We start from the raw sequence: 16936 nt of genomic DNA on the forward strand, positions 1-16936 counted from the left end.
CAGATGTGGATGAGGTGGGTGGTGGTGGTGGTGGTGGGTGGGGGGGGGGGTGGTGTATGGGGGGGGGCGTTGCGGGGGTTGCAGGAGAAAGACAGGGAGAGGGTGTTTGAAATTTTAACACTGCAGGAATGTTCCTGCCTCTGGGATCGCTCAACTAACATCAATAAACAGGTAATCTGTATCATATGACATTTCTGCCTGCAGAATCTTGCTGTTCACAGCTTGTCAGCAGAATACCTTGCATTGTATGAGCGACTATATTTCAGAAGTGAATTCCTGTCTGCAAAGCTCTCCTGAAGGCCTGGAATCAATGTCCTGTGCTTGAAGCTGGTATAATTCCCGAATGATGCTGGTGTTTTTGGCAGTGCCGTGAATCTGTGGGTTAAATGAAATGTGCAGCAGCCATTTGAATAAGATCTGAAAGTGGATTTCCCTGTCTCTCTATCGCTCCATCTTTCCTACTGAATGAGAGTAGCAGGAGGGAGAGCGACGCAGGAGAGTGAGGGAAACACGAAGGGAATCAGAGGGGAAGAGGAGGTGTATCTGCCTTTTATCACACCGCTGCTTGTGGAATCTTGCTGTGCACAAATGGCCTGCAGTGTTTCCAACATTGCAACAGTGACGACCACTTTAAAATTAAGTAATTAATTGTCAAATGCTTCTGTTACTCAGCAATTAAATGGCCAAAATGCGAAGTTTTCTAAAGGTTTGTTATCATTCCCGAATAATGCTTTAGGCTCTGGTCTGAATTCGACAGTGAAATGTAGTACCTGAGGGGGCCATTTGAATTCAGATTTGCAGGGACTGGAATGTGGATGCTGTCTCTCTATCCTTCTACTGGAGAGGGGATGGAGGTCAATAGTGTTTCTGTGCTTCTATAATGAGTCCGAAACATATATAAATAGAAACACAGAAAAATGAAGTGAGAGCGGGAGAGTGAGAAATAGCTGGAGATAACAGGGTAAACACAAAGGGAGTGTTTATTCACTGCCCAGCTCCCAGCCCCTGTAGAGAAGCTGCCTCAACTAAAACCTCCAGCACTTCCGGCAACCGTATCCCTCTATTCCCATCCTATTCATGTATTTGTCAAGATGCCTCTTAAACGTCGCTATCGTAACTGCTTCCACAACCTCCCCCAGCAGCAGGTTCCAGGCACTCACCACCCTCTATGTAAAGAAGTTGCCTCGCACATCCCCTCTAAACTTTGCCCCTCTCACCTTAAACCTATGGCCCCTAGTAACTGACTCTTCCATCCTGGGAAAAATCTTCTTATTTTCCACTCAGTCCATGCCACTCATAACTTTGTAAAACTCTATCTTGTCACCCCTCCACCTCCGTCGTTCCAGTGAAAACAATCCGAGTTCATCCAACCTCCCTTCATAGCTAATGCCCTACAGGCCAGCCAACATCCTGGCAAACCTCTTCTGTACCATCACCAATGCCTCCACGTCCTTCTGGTATTGTGGCGACCAGAATTGCACGCAATATTCTAAGTGAGGCCTAACTAAAGTTCAGTACAGCTGCCATTTTTTATACTCCATGCCACGACCGATGAAGGCAAGCATACCATATGCCTTCTTGACTACCTTATCCACCTGCGTTGCCACTTTCAGTGACCTGTGGATCTGTACGCCCAGATCTCTCTGCCCTTCAATACTCCTAAGGGTTCTTTCGTTTACATTATACTTCCCACCTGCATTAGACCTTCCAAAATGCATTACCTCACATTTGTCTGGATTAAACTTCATATGCTATGTCTTTGCCCAAGCCTCCAACTGATCTATATCCTGCTGTATCCTCTGACAATCCTCATCACTATCCACATCTCCACCAACCTTTGTGCCATCTGCAAGCTTACTAATCAGACCAGCAAGATTTTCCTCTAAATCATCTATATATACTGCAAAGCGCCAAGATCCCAGCACTGATCCATGCGGAACACCACTAGTCACATCCCTCCATTCAGAAAATCACCCTTCCACTGCTCACCTCTGTCTTCTATAACAGAGCCAGTTCTGTATCCATCTTGTCAGCTCACCTCACGTTTTGTTCCAGTCTGCCATGAGGGACCTTGTCAAAGGCTTTACTGAAGTCCATATAGTTAACATCCACTGCTCTTCCTTCATCAATCATCTTCGTCACTTCCTCAAAAAACTCAATCAAATTAGTGAGACACGACCTCCCTTCACAAAACCATGCTGCCTCTCGCTAATAAGCTCGTTTATTTCTAAATGGGAGTAAATCCTGTCCCGAAGAATCCTCTCTAATAATTTCCCTGACACTGACGTAAGGCTAACCAGCCTATAATTTCCTGGATTATTCATGCTACCCTTCTTAATCAAAGGAACAACACTGGCTATTCTCCAGTCCGCTGGGTCTTCACCTGTAGCCAATGAGGATGCAATGATTTCTGTCAAGGCCGCAGCAATTTCTTCCCTTGCATCCTCAGTATTCTGGGGTCGGTCCCATCAGGCCCTGGGGATTTATCTACCTTTTCAGTCTCGTTCTGCGACTCTCTGCATACTATCTGTCTCTCTGTCCATTTCTCTCTCTCAGTTCCACATCTCCTACCACCCACCCCCAGGACATGAGACATCCCTCTCTATTCTGAATCTACATCTTACTTGATATCTCTGCCCATTGTCACCTTTCTGGCTCTGCATCTATCTCTTTCTCTGGGGTGGATTTCTCTTATCTACATCGCTGCTGCATTCTCTCGCTACAGCTCCAGCTTTTCCGATGAATTTCGCCATCTCTATCCATCTCTCTCACTCCCTCTCGCTTTCTGTCTGTGCCCTCCTTGTTATTTTTGCTCTCTCCTCTTAGTTACTGTCATTGTTTTCTGACTCCCTGACTCTCGTTCATTATCCATTTCCCTCTCCATTTGGTTCTCTCTCTCTCTCTCTCCCTCGGTAAGTTCTGTCCTAATACATTGATCTCTGCTTTCTGTGTCTCTCTCCCTCTGACTGGGGGTGGATTTGAAATCGCTGCCGTTATGTTGTACAAGGTGATAATGTGCCGGGATCCTGCTTTCCAACACGCCTGAGTTTTGCTCCCATTGAGTTAATAAACAGGGAAGAGATTCAGAACGGACGGCCGATTCACAACAACACCGCATCCCCCACCCCGTCCGCCCCAACCCTGGTTTGCACCATGTGCATCAAGTCCAAGGCCAGCCCAGTGATTCCTCTCTTCTCTGTGCATATGCTCCCGACTGTTTCTACCTGTCTTCTTGTGGGTCAATGGGGGAAGGGTCAGATCATTCATGATCAAACATAGACGAGAGAGGCTCAAAGGGCCGTATGCCCTCCTTTGTCCCTATGCAAACTAGTGTGTGTACATATTTGTGTCAGAGTGTGTATGATCCTCTGATGCCTGCTTGGCGGGGCGGGGGTGCGGGTGGGGTTTGGAGGGATACGGGTAGGAGTGGCTAGTTGGATGAACAGGTGATACACCTTTCTGCAGTGAGGGTTGTGCCTGGGGTTGGGATCTTGCTCTACGTTAAAGGCTCAGAAAGCCAGTTAGCCTCTGGGGGTCCTTGGTCTATGCCCGAAACTGTATTTAGCTAGACACGAGTGAAAGGTGCTGGGGGTCTGGGAGCGATTTGATAGAATTCCAGTGTCTTAACCAGACAGGAATTAAAGACTGCGAGGAGATGGAGACACGCACAGGAAAGCAATGGTGGTTTGAATTTCACAGTGGCTGTTGTCTAGGACGAGAGTTACACGGGGCGACTGTTCACAGGGAAGATGATACAGAGTGGGAGTTCGTAGAGGGAGAGGCTTTTCAATTACAGGGGCGGTATTTAGAAAGGGAGGGATGTTTGCAATGGGGGCAGGAGGAGTTTTAGGGGGCGATATTCACAGCAGGAATTCGGCAATGTTTAAAATGGGAGGGCTGCTTCTCCAGGTTTAAAATGGGTGGGGGTCTACTCCAGGTTTAACATGCGAGTGGGCATTCTCTTGGTTTCAAATGGGAGGGGGGATTCACCATGTTTCAAATGGCAGGGGGCATTCTCCAGGTACAAAACGGGAGGCGGGATGCACCAGGTTTCAAATGGCAGGGGGACCTCAAGTTTTAAAATTGGTGCAGATTCTCCAGTGTTAAAATGGGAGGGGTTCTTCTCCAGGTTTAAAATGGAAGAAGGTCTTCACCCAGTTTATACTGGGAGGGGGCGTTTCCAGGTTTAAACTGGGAGTGGGCATTCTCCAAGTTTAAAATGGGAGGGGGAAGTCACCTGGTTTCAAATGGCAGATGGAATTCTGCAGGTTCAAAATGGGAGGGGACTTTTCTAGTCTGCTCAAATTGAAATTTCTGGCAGCGTGGAAATATTTACGGGGGTGAATTTTGCGGTGAGGAAATTTTGCGGGGTGGGAATTTTGCAAGGGGTAATTTTGTAGGGAGGGAAGATTGCATGGGGGAATTTTAGAGGGGGATTTTGTGGGGTGAGGATTTCCTGGGGGGATATTTGTGGCAGGGATATTAGCGGGGTGAATATTTGTGTTGGGGGTACATTTACAAGGGGGTATTTGCGGGGAGATTGGTTGTGGGGGTGGAATTTGCGTGGGGGAATTTGAAGTGGGGATATTTGTGGGGGTAAATTTGCAGGGGTAAATTTGTGGAGGGGGAATTTAGCGGGTGTACAATATGTGCTGGGAGAATATTTTTTTGCGGCAAGGGGGCAAAAATCCAGAAAGAGAGAAAAGCCACAGTGAGAGAAAGCAGATGGAGCCAAGGAGAGAGAAAGCAGAGAAAGGGACAGAAAAAGTCAGAGAAACAGAAAAAAGCCAGAATAAGTCCGATAATTAGAGAAAAGCCAGAAAAAAGTCAGAGAAATAGAGAAACGACAGGAAAAATCAGAAAAACAGGGAAAAGGCAGAATAAGTCAGAGAAATAAAGAAAAGTCAGAAAAACGTCAGAGAAATACAGAAAAGACAAAAACGTCTGAGAAACAGAGAAAAGGCAAAACAAAATCAGAGAAATAGAGGAAAAGCAAAAACGTCAGAGAAATAGAGAAAAGGCAGAAAAGGGCAGTGAAATAGAGAAAAAGCCTGAGAAATAGAGAAAAAGCAGAAAAAGTTAGAGAAATCGAGAAAAAAGACAACAAAAAGTCAGAGACATAGAGAAAATGCATAAAAAGTCTGAGAAATAGAGAAAAGTCACGAGAAGTCAGAGACATAGAGAAAAGCCAGAAAATATCAGATAAATATAGAAGAGGCAAAAAAGTCAAATAGAGACCATGCAGAAAAAGTCAGAGAAACAGAGAAAAGGCAGAACAACTCAGGGGAAGCAGAGAAAAGGCGACACAGTGGCGCAATGGTTAGCTCTGCAGCCTCGCAGCTCCAGGGACCCGGGTTCCATTCTGGGTACTGCTTGTGTGGAGTTTGCAAGTTCTCCCTGTGTCTGCGTGGGTTTTCTACGGGTGCTCCGGTTTCCTCCCACAAGCCAAAAAGACTTGCAGGTTGGTAGGTAAATTGGCCATTATGAATTGTCACTAGTATAGGTAGGTGGTAGGGAAATATAGGAACAGGTGGGGATGTTTGGTAGGAATATGGGATTAGTGTAGGATTAGTATAAATGGGTGGTTGATGGTCGGCACAGACTCAGTGGGCCGAAGGGCCTGTTTCAGTGCTGTATCTCTAATCTAATCTAAAAGGCAGAACAACTCAGGGAAGCAGAGAAAAGGCAGAATAACTCAAGGAAATACAGAAAAGGCAGGAAAGGTCAGAGAAACAGAGTAAAGGCAGAAGGAAATCATAGTAATAGAGAAAAAGCCTGAGAAACAGCGAAAAAAACACAGAATTGTCAGAGAAATAGAGAAAAGCCACAAAAAGTCAGAGACACAGAAAAAAGCCGGAAAATATCAGAGAAATAGAGAAAAGGCAAAAAGAAAGTCTGAGAAATAGAGGAATGGCAAAAAGGTCAAATGCAGACTCTCCAGAACAAGTCAGAGAAATAGAGGAAAGGCTGAGAAAATGTTAAAAAAGCGAAAAGACAGCAAAAGACAGAAAAGACAGGAAAAAGATAAGCAAAGAAAAAAGGGGAGGGATAAAAAAGCAGAGGGAAAGAATGGAGACACAAAGGAACTGCAGTCAGCAGAGATGCAGCAGAAAGCCAGTGAAGGAGAAAGACTCAAAGAGAGTAACTGAGAGTAAAACACAAAGGGAGAAGACAAAACACAAAGAGGGAGATTGAGAGAAAGGTTCAGAGAGACAGATTAAGAGAGAGATTGAGAGATTAATCGAGCGAAAGCCAGTGCGAGAGAATCACACAGAGAGAAACAGAGAGAGAGAAACACAAGGAGAGAGGGAGATTGAGAGATAGAAACACGGAGAGGGGAAACACAGAGAGAGGGAGAAACACACGGAGAAGAAAACAGAGAGATATAGAGATTGAAAGAGTGATTGAGTTAGATGAGGGAGAAAGACAGAGAGAGAGAATAAAGTTCAGATACTCACCATCCCACACTGTCTGCGCTCCATCGTTGTACTCTAACACCTTCCCTCCAGCAGCTCGCCCATGGGGAAAAGATCCTGGGCAGGGACTATGGGGTTGGAATTGAAGAAAAGGGTAAGGACTGGGACACAGCGAGAGGGATTCAGGCTGCTCTCTCTCTCTCTCTCTCTCTCACACACACACACACACACACACACACACACACACACACACACACACACACACACACACACACACACACACACACACACACACACACACTGTAATCAGGTTGCATCTCACCTGTGCACAGGGAGACTGAGACACAGAAACTCACCGTCACGCACCAGCCGCTTGGAAGGAAAGAATGGTGGCTTATGTTGAAATAATATATCCCAGAATCTGACACTCAAATACCCGGTCCACCCTAAGTACAGCTCATCCAACCAGGTCTCAGCTTTCTCTATCTGGACACTCCCTCTCAGATATGGAACAGTCCATTGTGAATCTCTGTATAAACAGGGAATGGTGAAGGGAGGGATATTCCAGCCATATCACAAATGGATCATTCCTTACAGAAACCTGTCTGTCTGTCTGTCTCTCTCCCTCCCCCAAAACCTCATTAACGGTGCAGAAAAAGCTGTTGTTATTTCAAAACATGGAGCGGAGGTCGGTCTGGATAATGGCAATTGAACACAAATTGCATTAAATGTCTTTCACTTTTCACCTCCAGTTTACAGAATGTTCAGAAATTGACTGAAAATGTCTCACTGCAGTTACCTTGAAATTCTGGCAAGGAGTTTTCGCTTGAGAGGTCTGGTTGCAGTATAAACAGGCAGATTTTATTCGGATCTTCAATTACACTCCGAGACAAAGGATGGAACTGGAGCCAGGTTAGTGATGCAGCCAAGAGAACGTTGGCTTGCACTTTGTTTGACGCTGCTGCATTTATGCATTACCCCTGTAATCATTGGAGAAAACGAATGTCTTACCATTTACCATTTTAATGTAACAAAGGTTTACAAAGCTGGAAATGGCCAAGAACACAACTTGTATTAACTGTCTTCCACTTTTCACCTCCAGTTTCTATAAGGTTCAACGATAAGGACCTCCACATTCCAAAAAAGAATTATTAGTGCTGCAATAAAGTGTCACTTGTTCCCCTTTTCTTCATGACTGTTTCCTTCCTCTGCTCTCCTTGGGGATTCAAAGGGATTTCTGTTCATCACTTGTCCAAATTGAGGAGGTTCCAGCTCCTCTGCAGCTGCTGCACTGGAGAAATTAATTGAATTCAAAATATTTCCCACGGTTTGGAACCATTAGGAGTTCATGTACTAGCAGGAGGACCGAATAGGCAAGAAGTTGGTGTGGTCTGGAATTCATTGCCTGAAAATTTCTGAAAGCAGATTCAATATTAACATTCAAAAGACAATTGGATCAAAACTTCAATTCCTCTTAGTTTAGAATTTAGATTTAGAACATTACAGCGCAGTACAGGCCCTTCGGCCCTCGATGTTGCGCCGCCCTGTGAAACCATCTGACCTACACTATTCCATTTTCATCCATGTGTCTATCCAATGTCCACTTAAATGAGCTTAAAGTTGGCGAATCTACTACTGCTGCAGGCAGGGCGTTCCACGCCCTTACTACTCTCTGAGTAAAGAAACTACCTCTCACATCTGTCCGATATCTATCACCCCTCAACTTGAAGCTATGTCCCCTCGTGTTTGCCATCACCATCCGAGGAAAAAGACGCTCACTATCCACCCTATCTAACCCTCTGATTATCTTATATGTCTCTATTAAGTCACCTCTCCTCCTCCTTCTCTCCAACGAAAACAACCTCAAGTCCCTCAGCCTTTCCTCGTAAGACCTTCCCTCCATACCAGGCAACATCCTAGCAAATCTCCTCTGCACCCTTTCCATAGCTTCCACATCCTTCCTATAATGCGGTGACCAGAACTGCACGCAATACTCCAGGTGCGGTCTCACCAGAGTTTTGTACAGCTGCAGCATGACCTCGTGGCTCCGAAACTCGACCCCGCTACTAATAAAAGCTAACACACCATATGCCTTCTTAACAGCCCTATTAACCTGGTTAGCAACCTTCAGGGATTTATGCACCTGGACACCAAGATCTCTCTGTTCATCTACAGTACCAAGAATCCTCCCATTAGCCCAGTACTCTGCATTCCTGTTACTCCTTCCAAAGTGAATCACCTCACACTTTTCCGCATTAAACTCCATTTGCCATCTCTCAGCCCAGCTCTGCAGCCTATCTATGCCTCTGTACCCGACAACATCCTTCGGCACTATCCACAACTCCACCGACCTTAGTGTCATCTGCAAATTTACTAACCCACCCTTCTACACCCTCTTCCAGGTCATTTATAAAAATGACAAACAGCAGTGGCCCCAAAACAGATCCTTGCGGTACACCACTAGTAACTAAACTCCAGGATGAACATTTGCCATCAACCACCACCCTCTGTCTTCTTTCAGCTAGCCAATTTCTGATCCAAAGCTCTAAATTACCTTCAACCCCATACTTGCGTATTTTCTGCAATAGCCTACCGTGGGGAACCTCATCAAACGCCTTACTGAAATCCATATACACCACATCCACTGCTTTACCCTCATCCACCTGTTTGGTCACCTTCTCGAAAAACTCAATAAGGTTTGTGAGGCACGACCTACCCGTCACAAAACCGTGCTGACTATCTCTAATGTACTTATTCTTTTCAAGATGATTATAAATCCTGTCTCTGATAACCTTTTCCAACATTTTACCCACAACCGAAGTAAGGCTCACAGGTCTATAATTACCAGGGCTGTCTCTACTCCCCTTCTTGAACAAGGGGACAACATTTGCAATCCTCCAGTCTTCCGGCACTATTCCTGTCGACAATGACGACATAAAGATCAAGGACAAAGGCTCTGCAATCTCCTCCCTAGCTTCCCAGAGAATCCTAGGATAAATCCCATCTGGCCCAGGGGACTTATCTATTTTCACACTTTCCAAAATTGCTAACACCTCCTCCTTGTGAACCTCAATCCCATCTAGCCTCGTAGCCTGAATCTCAGTATTCTCAACAACATTTTCTTTCTCTACTGTAAATACTGACGCAAAATATTCATTTAACACTTCCCCTATCTCCTCTGATTCCACACACAACTTCCCACTACTATCCTTGATTGGCCCTAATCTAACTCTAGTCATTCTTTTATTCCTGATATACCTATAGAAAGCCTTAGGGTTTTCCCTGATCCGATCCACCAATGACTTCTCGTGTCCTCTCCTTGCTCTTCTTAGCTCTCCCTTTAGATCCTTCCTGGCTAGCTTGTAGCTCTCAAGCGCCCTAACTGAGCCTTCACGTCTCATCCTAACATAAGCCTTCTTCTTCCTCTTGACAAGCGCTTCAACTTCTTTAGTAAACCACGGCTCCCTCGCACGATAACTTCCTCCCTGCCTCACAGGTACATACTTATCAAGGACACGCAGTAGCTGCTCCTTGAATAAGCTCCACATTTCGATTGTTCCCATCCCCTGCAGTTTCCTTCCCCATCCTACGCATCCTAAATCTTGCCTAATCGCATCACAATTTCCTTTCCCCCAGTTATAATTCTTGCCCTGCGGTATATACCTGTCCCTGCCCATCGCTAAGGTAAACCTAACCGAATTGTGATCACTATCACCAAAGTGCTCACCTACATCTAAATCTAACACCTGGCAGGGTTCATTTCCCAGTACCGAATCCAATGTGGCATCGCCCCTGGTTGGCCTGTCTACATACTGTGTCAGAAAACCCTCCTGCACAAACTGGACAAAAACTGACCCATCTAAAGTACTCGAACTATAGTATTTCCAGTCGATATTTGGAAAGTTAAAGTCCCCCATAACAACTACCCTGTTACTCTCACCCCTGTCGAGAATCATCTTCGCTATCCTTTCCTCGACATCTCTGGAACTATTCGGAGGTCTATAAAAGACTCCCAACAGGGTAACCTCACCTCTCCTGTTTCTAACCTCAGCCCATACTACCTCAGTTGCCGAGTCCTCAAACGTCCTTTCTGTCGCTGTAATACTCTCCTTGATTAACAATGCCACACCCCCCCCCCCTCTTTTACCATCTTCTCTGTTCTTACTGAAACATCTAAATCCCGGAATCTGCAACATCCATTCCTGCCCCTGCTCTACCCATGTCTCCGAAATGGCCACTACATCGAGATCCCAGGTACCAACCCATGCTGCAAGCTCACCCACCTTATTCCGGATGCTCCTGGCGTTGAAATAGACACACTTTAAACCAGGTTATTGCTTGCCAGTGCCCTCTTGCGTCCTTGTAACCATATCCCTGACCTCACTACTCTCATCATCCTGTACACTGGCACTACAATTTAGGTTCCCATTCCCCTGCTGAATTAGTTTAAACCCCCCCGAAGAGCACTAGCAAACCTCCCCCCCAGGATATTGGTACCCCTCTGGTTCAGGTGAAGACCATCCTGTTTGTAGAGGTCCCACCTACCCCAGAAAGAGCCCCAATTATCCAGGAAACCAAAACCCTCCCTCCTGCACCATCCCTGCAGCCACGTGTTCAACTCCTCTCTCTCCCTATTCCTCGCTTCGCTATCACGTGGCACGGGCAACAACCCAGAGATAACAACTCTGTTTGTTCTCGCTCTAAGCTTCCACCCTAGCTCCCTAAATTTCTGTCTTAAATCCCCATCTCTCTTCCTACCTATGTCGTTGGTGCCTATGTGGACCACGACTTGGGGCTGCTCCCCCTCCCCATTAAGGATCCCAAAAACACGATCCGAGACATCACGAACCCTGGCACCTGGGAGGCAACATACCAACCGTGAGTCTCTCTCGTTCCCACAGAACCTCCTATCTGTTCCCCTAACTATGGAGTCCCCAATGCCTAATGTTCTGCTCCTCTTCCCCCTTCCCTTCTGAGCAACAGGGACAGACTCTGTGCCAGATATCTGTACCCCATTGCTTACCCCTGGTAAGTCGTCCCCCGCAACAGTATCCAAAACGGTATACCTGTTGTTGAGGGAAACGGCCACAGGGGATCCCTGCACTGCCTGCTGGTTCCCTCTCCTTCCCCTGACGGTAACCCATCTACCTACTTCTTTTACCTGAGGTGTAACTACCTCCCCATAACTCCTCTCAATAACATCCTCCGCCTCCCGAATGATCCGAAGTTCATCCAGCTCCAGCTCCAGTTCCCTAACGCGGTTCTCGAGGAGCTGGAGTTGGGTGCACTTCCCACAGATGCAGTCAGCAGGGACACTCTTGGCGACCCTTACCTCCCACATTCTGCAGGAGGAACATGCAACTGCCTTAACCTCCATTCCCACTATTCCAAATTCCCAACAAATCTACTGAAAAACAAAACAAAACAAAAAGTCAAAACTTGTTAGGTTAGCAATCCAACGGACAGAACTTCCTAAATAAAAAGCTTACCTTATCAACACACCAGAGTCCTTTTTTTATGGTTAGAGGAGGAGGGTGGGAGACACTACACGTGTAGTGTCTCGGGTACAGCCACCACACAAATATATACCTTTTTCCTTACCCAGCAGTCCCCTGGTCCTCCGAAAACAAAAGGGAATTCACTTTTAAACTTACGCTGAAATTGACTTCACAGCTGTAAGCCCGTTCACGCACCTCCGTTGCTATCCACGCTGCAGCCACCGAAACTAAAAGAAAGAGATTCTAAACCACACAAATATATACCTTTTTCCTTACCCAGCAGTCCCCTGGTCCTCCGAAAACAAAAGGGAATTCACTTTTAAACTTACGCTGAAATTGACTTCACAGCTGTAAGCCCGTTCACGCACCTCCGTTGCTATCCACGCTGCAGCCACCGAAACTAAAAGAAAGAGATTCTAAACCGCACAAATATATACCTTTTTCCTTACCCAGCAGTCCCCTGGTCCTCCGAAAACAAAAGGGAATTCACTTTTAAACTTACGCTGAAATTGACTTCACAGCTGTAAGCCCGTTCACGCACCTCCGTTGCTATCCACGCTGCAACCACCGAAACTAAAAGAAAGAGATTCTAAACCACACAAATATATACCTTTTTCCTTACCCAGCAGTCCCCTGGTCCTCCGAAAACAAAAGGGAATTCACTTTTAAACTTACGCTGAAATTGACTTCACAGCTGTCAGCCCGTTCACGCACCTCCGTTGCTATCCACGCTGCAGCCAGTTATAGTAGAGATGATGCGAGCATAGAAATAGAAGTGAGAGTCAGAGATGTAACAACGTTAGTGATGAAGAATTCGACACAACGTATTTAGAGAGTTATTATTTGTACATGATCGTTTGAGTTTCATTTGATGCTGTTGCTTTGTTTAGGCTTTACCTTTAATCACTCAAAATAATTTTCCTAACAGGAACGAGTTTAATGCTACAAGTATTTGCATAGTTGAAAAATAGCAGTTTAACACAAATTTTATTGTAATTCTCTTACTAAGCCTCTCAAGTTTACATAAAGTAAATTAATCAAACTTATGGAAACGTTCAAACTCTCAGGAACACAGAATCTCCCATCAGCAATGGATCAGCATCACCATCTGCTGGTGTCCCCGACTTACTGCAGTTACTGTCCCCCTCCCACCATCTCCAGTTGCTGGTGTCCCTTCTCACTGCATTTACAGCACCCTCTCACCATCTTCATCTGCTGGTGTCCCTGTCTCACTGCAGTTTCTGCCCTTCTCACCATCTAACAATTTCTGTGACTTGCAGTTTAGTCCATTTTGCTCTGGTTTCAGGGTGGGTTTAGTTGAATTCAGTTGAGCTGTTCGACGAGCGTTTTTGAGAAACAATTCATAAATCTTCTGAAGAGCAAGAGGAACACATTTAATATCATTTCAGTCTTCAGCGCTGTGAATATCAAATGTACTTTCTGTTCTGCGGTGAGTGTTGGGAAAGGAATATTAAATTGGATTTAGTTCCAGTGTTTGAAGCCCTTCAGCTCTTTCCATGATTTCACTAATTTAACAATGAGATTGAAAGGGTATTTCACAGCCTTCTTCAGTTCCTTTCTGAATTTAGCCTGGGTCACAACGTAAATACATGTGTTGGTGCAGGAACTGAGAAGCTGCAGCATCTGTGCTGTTTGATTTGTGATGAAGAGAGCATCAGTATCGGAGGAATAATACTGAATGTCTGCAATTCGCGCATAAATGTTATACACAACTCGGGTCGCCCATAACAGTATAAAACTGACGGATATAGTGAAGAGTAAAATAATTGATTTTCTGCGATTCTCCATCTCTGGGTCCTTGTGATTGTCTCCATTGCTGTGGCCCCGGAATCCCCTGCGGACTTTACTGGAGAATAAAATCCGTCTGACAGTCAGAACATTGAGCAGCAAAATCAGAAAGACCGGGACACAAGGTGTTATGGTGCGTTCAAACAATTCAAATGCGCCCCATGTGGGGGAAGTAAAGAAGATCAGTTTATAATTACAACCCATGGAAACATTATCAATAATGTAATTTGCTTCCTGTGTAAAGTACCAGGGGATAGACTCCAAACAGCCCATCACACTAACCGTTCCTACAACGACACCCACCGTTTTCTCAGTGCAACATTTTGTTTTAAGCTTCTCACAACAAATGGCCACAAATCGATCAAAAGTGAAAGTGACTGTGAGCCAGACAGAAACAACGGTGGCTGCAGAAAGAAGAACGACAACGAGAGAACACACAGGAGTAATTCTCAGGAATGAAACTGGGAAATAAATTGGAACAATCCAAATCAATATGGGATCGGTGATAACGACCAGGAGATCAGCCACTGCCATTCCCACTAGGTAGACAGTGATACATTTGGAGAGGCCGCACTTTCCGCGGGTCAGGATCACAATTGCCACCAAGTTAACTGGAAGAGAGAGAAAAGGAAGCAAAGAAATTATTGATCAGACCTGGAGACAAAGCAGCAGTTTGAAAGTATCTGGGCTGAAATTTCCAGCTTTGTTGCTGCATCGAGCAGTGAAAACTGATTCATTGACCTGGGCAGTGCTTTGCCACAGTGAAATGTTTGAAAATACAATTATTTAAAATGAATTGGGAAATTGATACGGAAAGTGAATAAAGTCAACACCGGATCTACTGGAAGTACTGAATGAGGATGCAACGCCAGTGAGGAAATGAGAAGGGGTTTGACAAAAGATGGAATCCAATGAATTAATTGGGAATTTGTTTTCAGACTGTTGGTTGGGAAGTTTTCGGAAGAACCGATGAGTAGCTGATTTGTTGCTCTGCGTTCATTGAAACGGCAGGAAGTTACCAAATGGGAAAATGCTGAAAAATGCAGCGCTGAGTTTGAGTATCAGCCACGATCGAGAATTGCAGAGCAGACTTGAAGGGCTAATGTCCTCCTCCTGCTCCTATGTTCCTACATTCCTATCAGTTTGGACGAGGCAGCTGTAGGTGGAACCAGGGAGTGATGTTGGGAGGGAGAGAAGGAAAAGGAGGGGAGACTGGAACAGATGGTTTGGGAGAGTGGATAAACTAAAGCTAGAATGAGGAGACTGAGGATTCAATATGGTGAGGAGAGGCTGAGATTCACGGGGAGAGGCTGCAAAAGAGTTCTGGAGGAAATCTAATATTTAGATCCCAGTTGAAAAACTCAATTAATACTTTCAAACAGGTATTGTGGTCATTGGTGTTGCAGAACAGTTAATTGTTTATACAATAAAGTCAATGTATTTAGTTTGTACAAGCAATGAAATGTAAATTTAAATATATTTCTGATATCAGCCTCGCTCTTTTTTGAACTCGGCAGTCACCGAGATTTTAAAGCACAGAATTTAAGTAATGAAAGACAATCGGTGAAGTCTTGATTCTATTCTATTTATTCAGTCACTAAGTAAGGAACAGGAACCTTCGACAAAACAAAATGAGGACCTAACAGAAATCAACACAAAGCATAAAGTCCAACAGGAAAATGAACACAATCTGACAACAGTCAATTTCCACTCACAGTTTCTCTCTCTAATTGTTCTGGACGTTCCAGCACATTATGATCGTGAATTATTCACACTGCTGCTTCTTACCCTTTCTCTTTACTTCTGCTTCTCTCTTTCCCTCGGTTTCGTTCTCCCTGCTCCTTTTCTCCTTCCGTATCTCTCCTGAGTACTCACACCCTGCAAACTGTTACTTATTGCGACTTTTCGCACACGATGTATTCCTAACATTCTGTCCCTGTGTGATGTTCTCCAGCCCCAGGTTTAATTATTCTATTCTCAGAGTCAGTTTGCTCAACGGCAAAATCTTTGTGAATAATTTAATCTGTCTACAGAACTCCCAAGTCTCCACTGTTTACCTACATTCTTCACTTCATCTCCAATGCATGGAATAAACAGGATGGAAAGCTTCTTCCGGACAAACTTCACAATAATTGAAATTCCTTCTCCTGGAATTATAAAGTAATTCGTTAGAATATGGGAATGTTTAACTAATAAAACACCAACATCAGCGCTGCAGCTGATAATCTTCAGATGAATGGAAAGACTCCTGATTCCAACTGATAGAGAGTAAACAAATAAAATATCACATCAATTCTTTCTATTTTACAATGTCGTCCAGTGTCAGTGAACGCTCCACAGTGAAACAGAGAAGGAGATGTGAAAGTGTCAGCAGAAAACTCAGTTTAGTAGCCAGACCTCTGAAGCAGCGTCAGAGACACACAAAATAAAATAATATTGGATAACAGTGAAATTCAAATAAATACATTGAAATTCCATTTACTCTGAGCCATGATATTGGGGAGGGAGGACATTGTACTGTCCCTTTTGTAGCAGTGAGACAGTGAGACGTCTCAGTATCAAAAACTGAAAAAAACATTCATAAAAATATTCCAGGTTAGATCCACATCATGAAACTGTTAAAAGTTCTTGATGGTTTAATTCTTGATCACAACCGTGGCACCTGATCCAAAAACATTCAATACACAGAGTAATCTAGTAACAATGCCACGGTTTCTTAAAATAATATCATTATAGACATAATACAACTCCTGTAAGAAAGAAAGAGTAGACAATGAGGTTATTACATCAGTAAATTGCTGGAAAAGAGCAGTTGGCTGTGTAACACACGCAGTGAGAAATATACCCAGCGCAGTAGCACAGTTAGCATCGAATTACACCATTAACAGCTGATATACTGATTTACCAGGAACTCCAATTGTTGCAAGTAGAGGGTAGTAAATGTCTTCTACTTGAAATATCACTGGATATCCCATTTCTGTGAAAAGCAAAGACTTATGTTAGCCTGGAATCCACAGCTTCTGCAGGCACTCGGAGCTCATCCATTCCAATGGGTCCTAATTTATACAGGGGATAAGCCTCCCCTGACATGGCTATACTGCTGATCATTGCTATTAGTGGCACCTGAACAAACACATTACATGAGCACTATTAACTCTGATGTAAATAATGTGGTGAATAAAACACAATCATTTCAATGTCAATGACATTTTC

The 16936-nt window shown here is 44.5% G+C and overlaps 1 protein-coding gene across 1 annotated transcript; it reads right to left on the reverse strand.

Moving 5' to 3' along the window:
• Positions 1–3496: 3496 nt before the first annotated feature.
• LOC137381042 (probable G-protein coupled receptor 139) lies at positions 3497–16698 on the reverse strand. The gene is made up of 5 exons (XM_068053435.1): positions 16629–16698; positions 13442–14334; positions 13118–13286; positions 12590–12645; positions 3497–3565 (listed from the first exon to the last, which is right to left on the reverse strand). Exons 1-5 carry the CDS (start codon positions 16696–16698, stop codon positions 3497–3499), a joined length of 1257 nt encoding a protein of 418 aa, XP_067909536.1.
• Positions 16699–16936: the final 238 nt, after the last annotated feature.

The sequence above is a fragment of the Heterodontus francisci genome, chromosome 21 (assembly GCF_036365525.1).
Source record: "Heterodontus francisci isolate sHetFra1 chromosome 21, sHetFra1.hap1, whole genome shotgun sequence".
In the NCBI taxonomy this organism is placed as follows: domain Eukaryota; kingdom Metazoa; phylum Chordata; class Chondrichthyes; order Heterodontiformes; family Heterodontidae; genus Heterodontus; species Heterodontus francisci.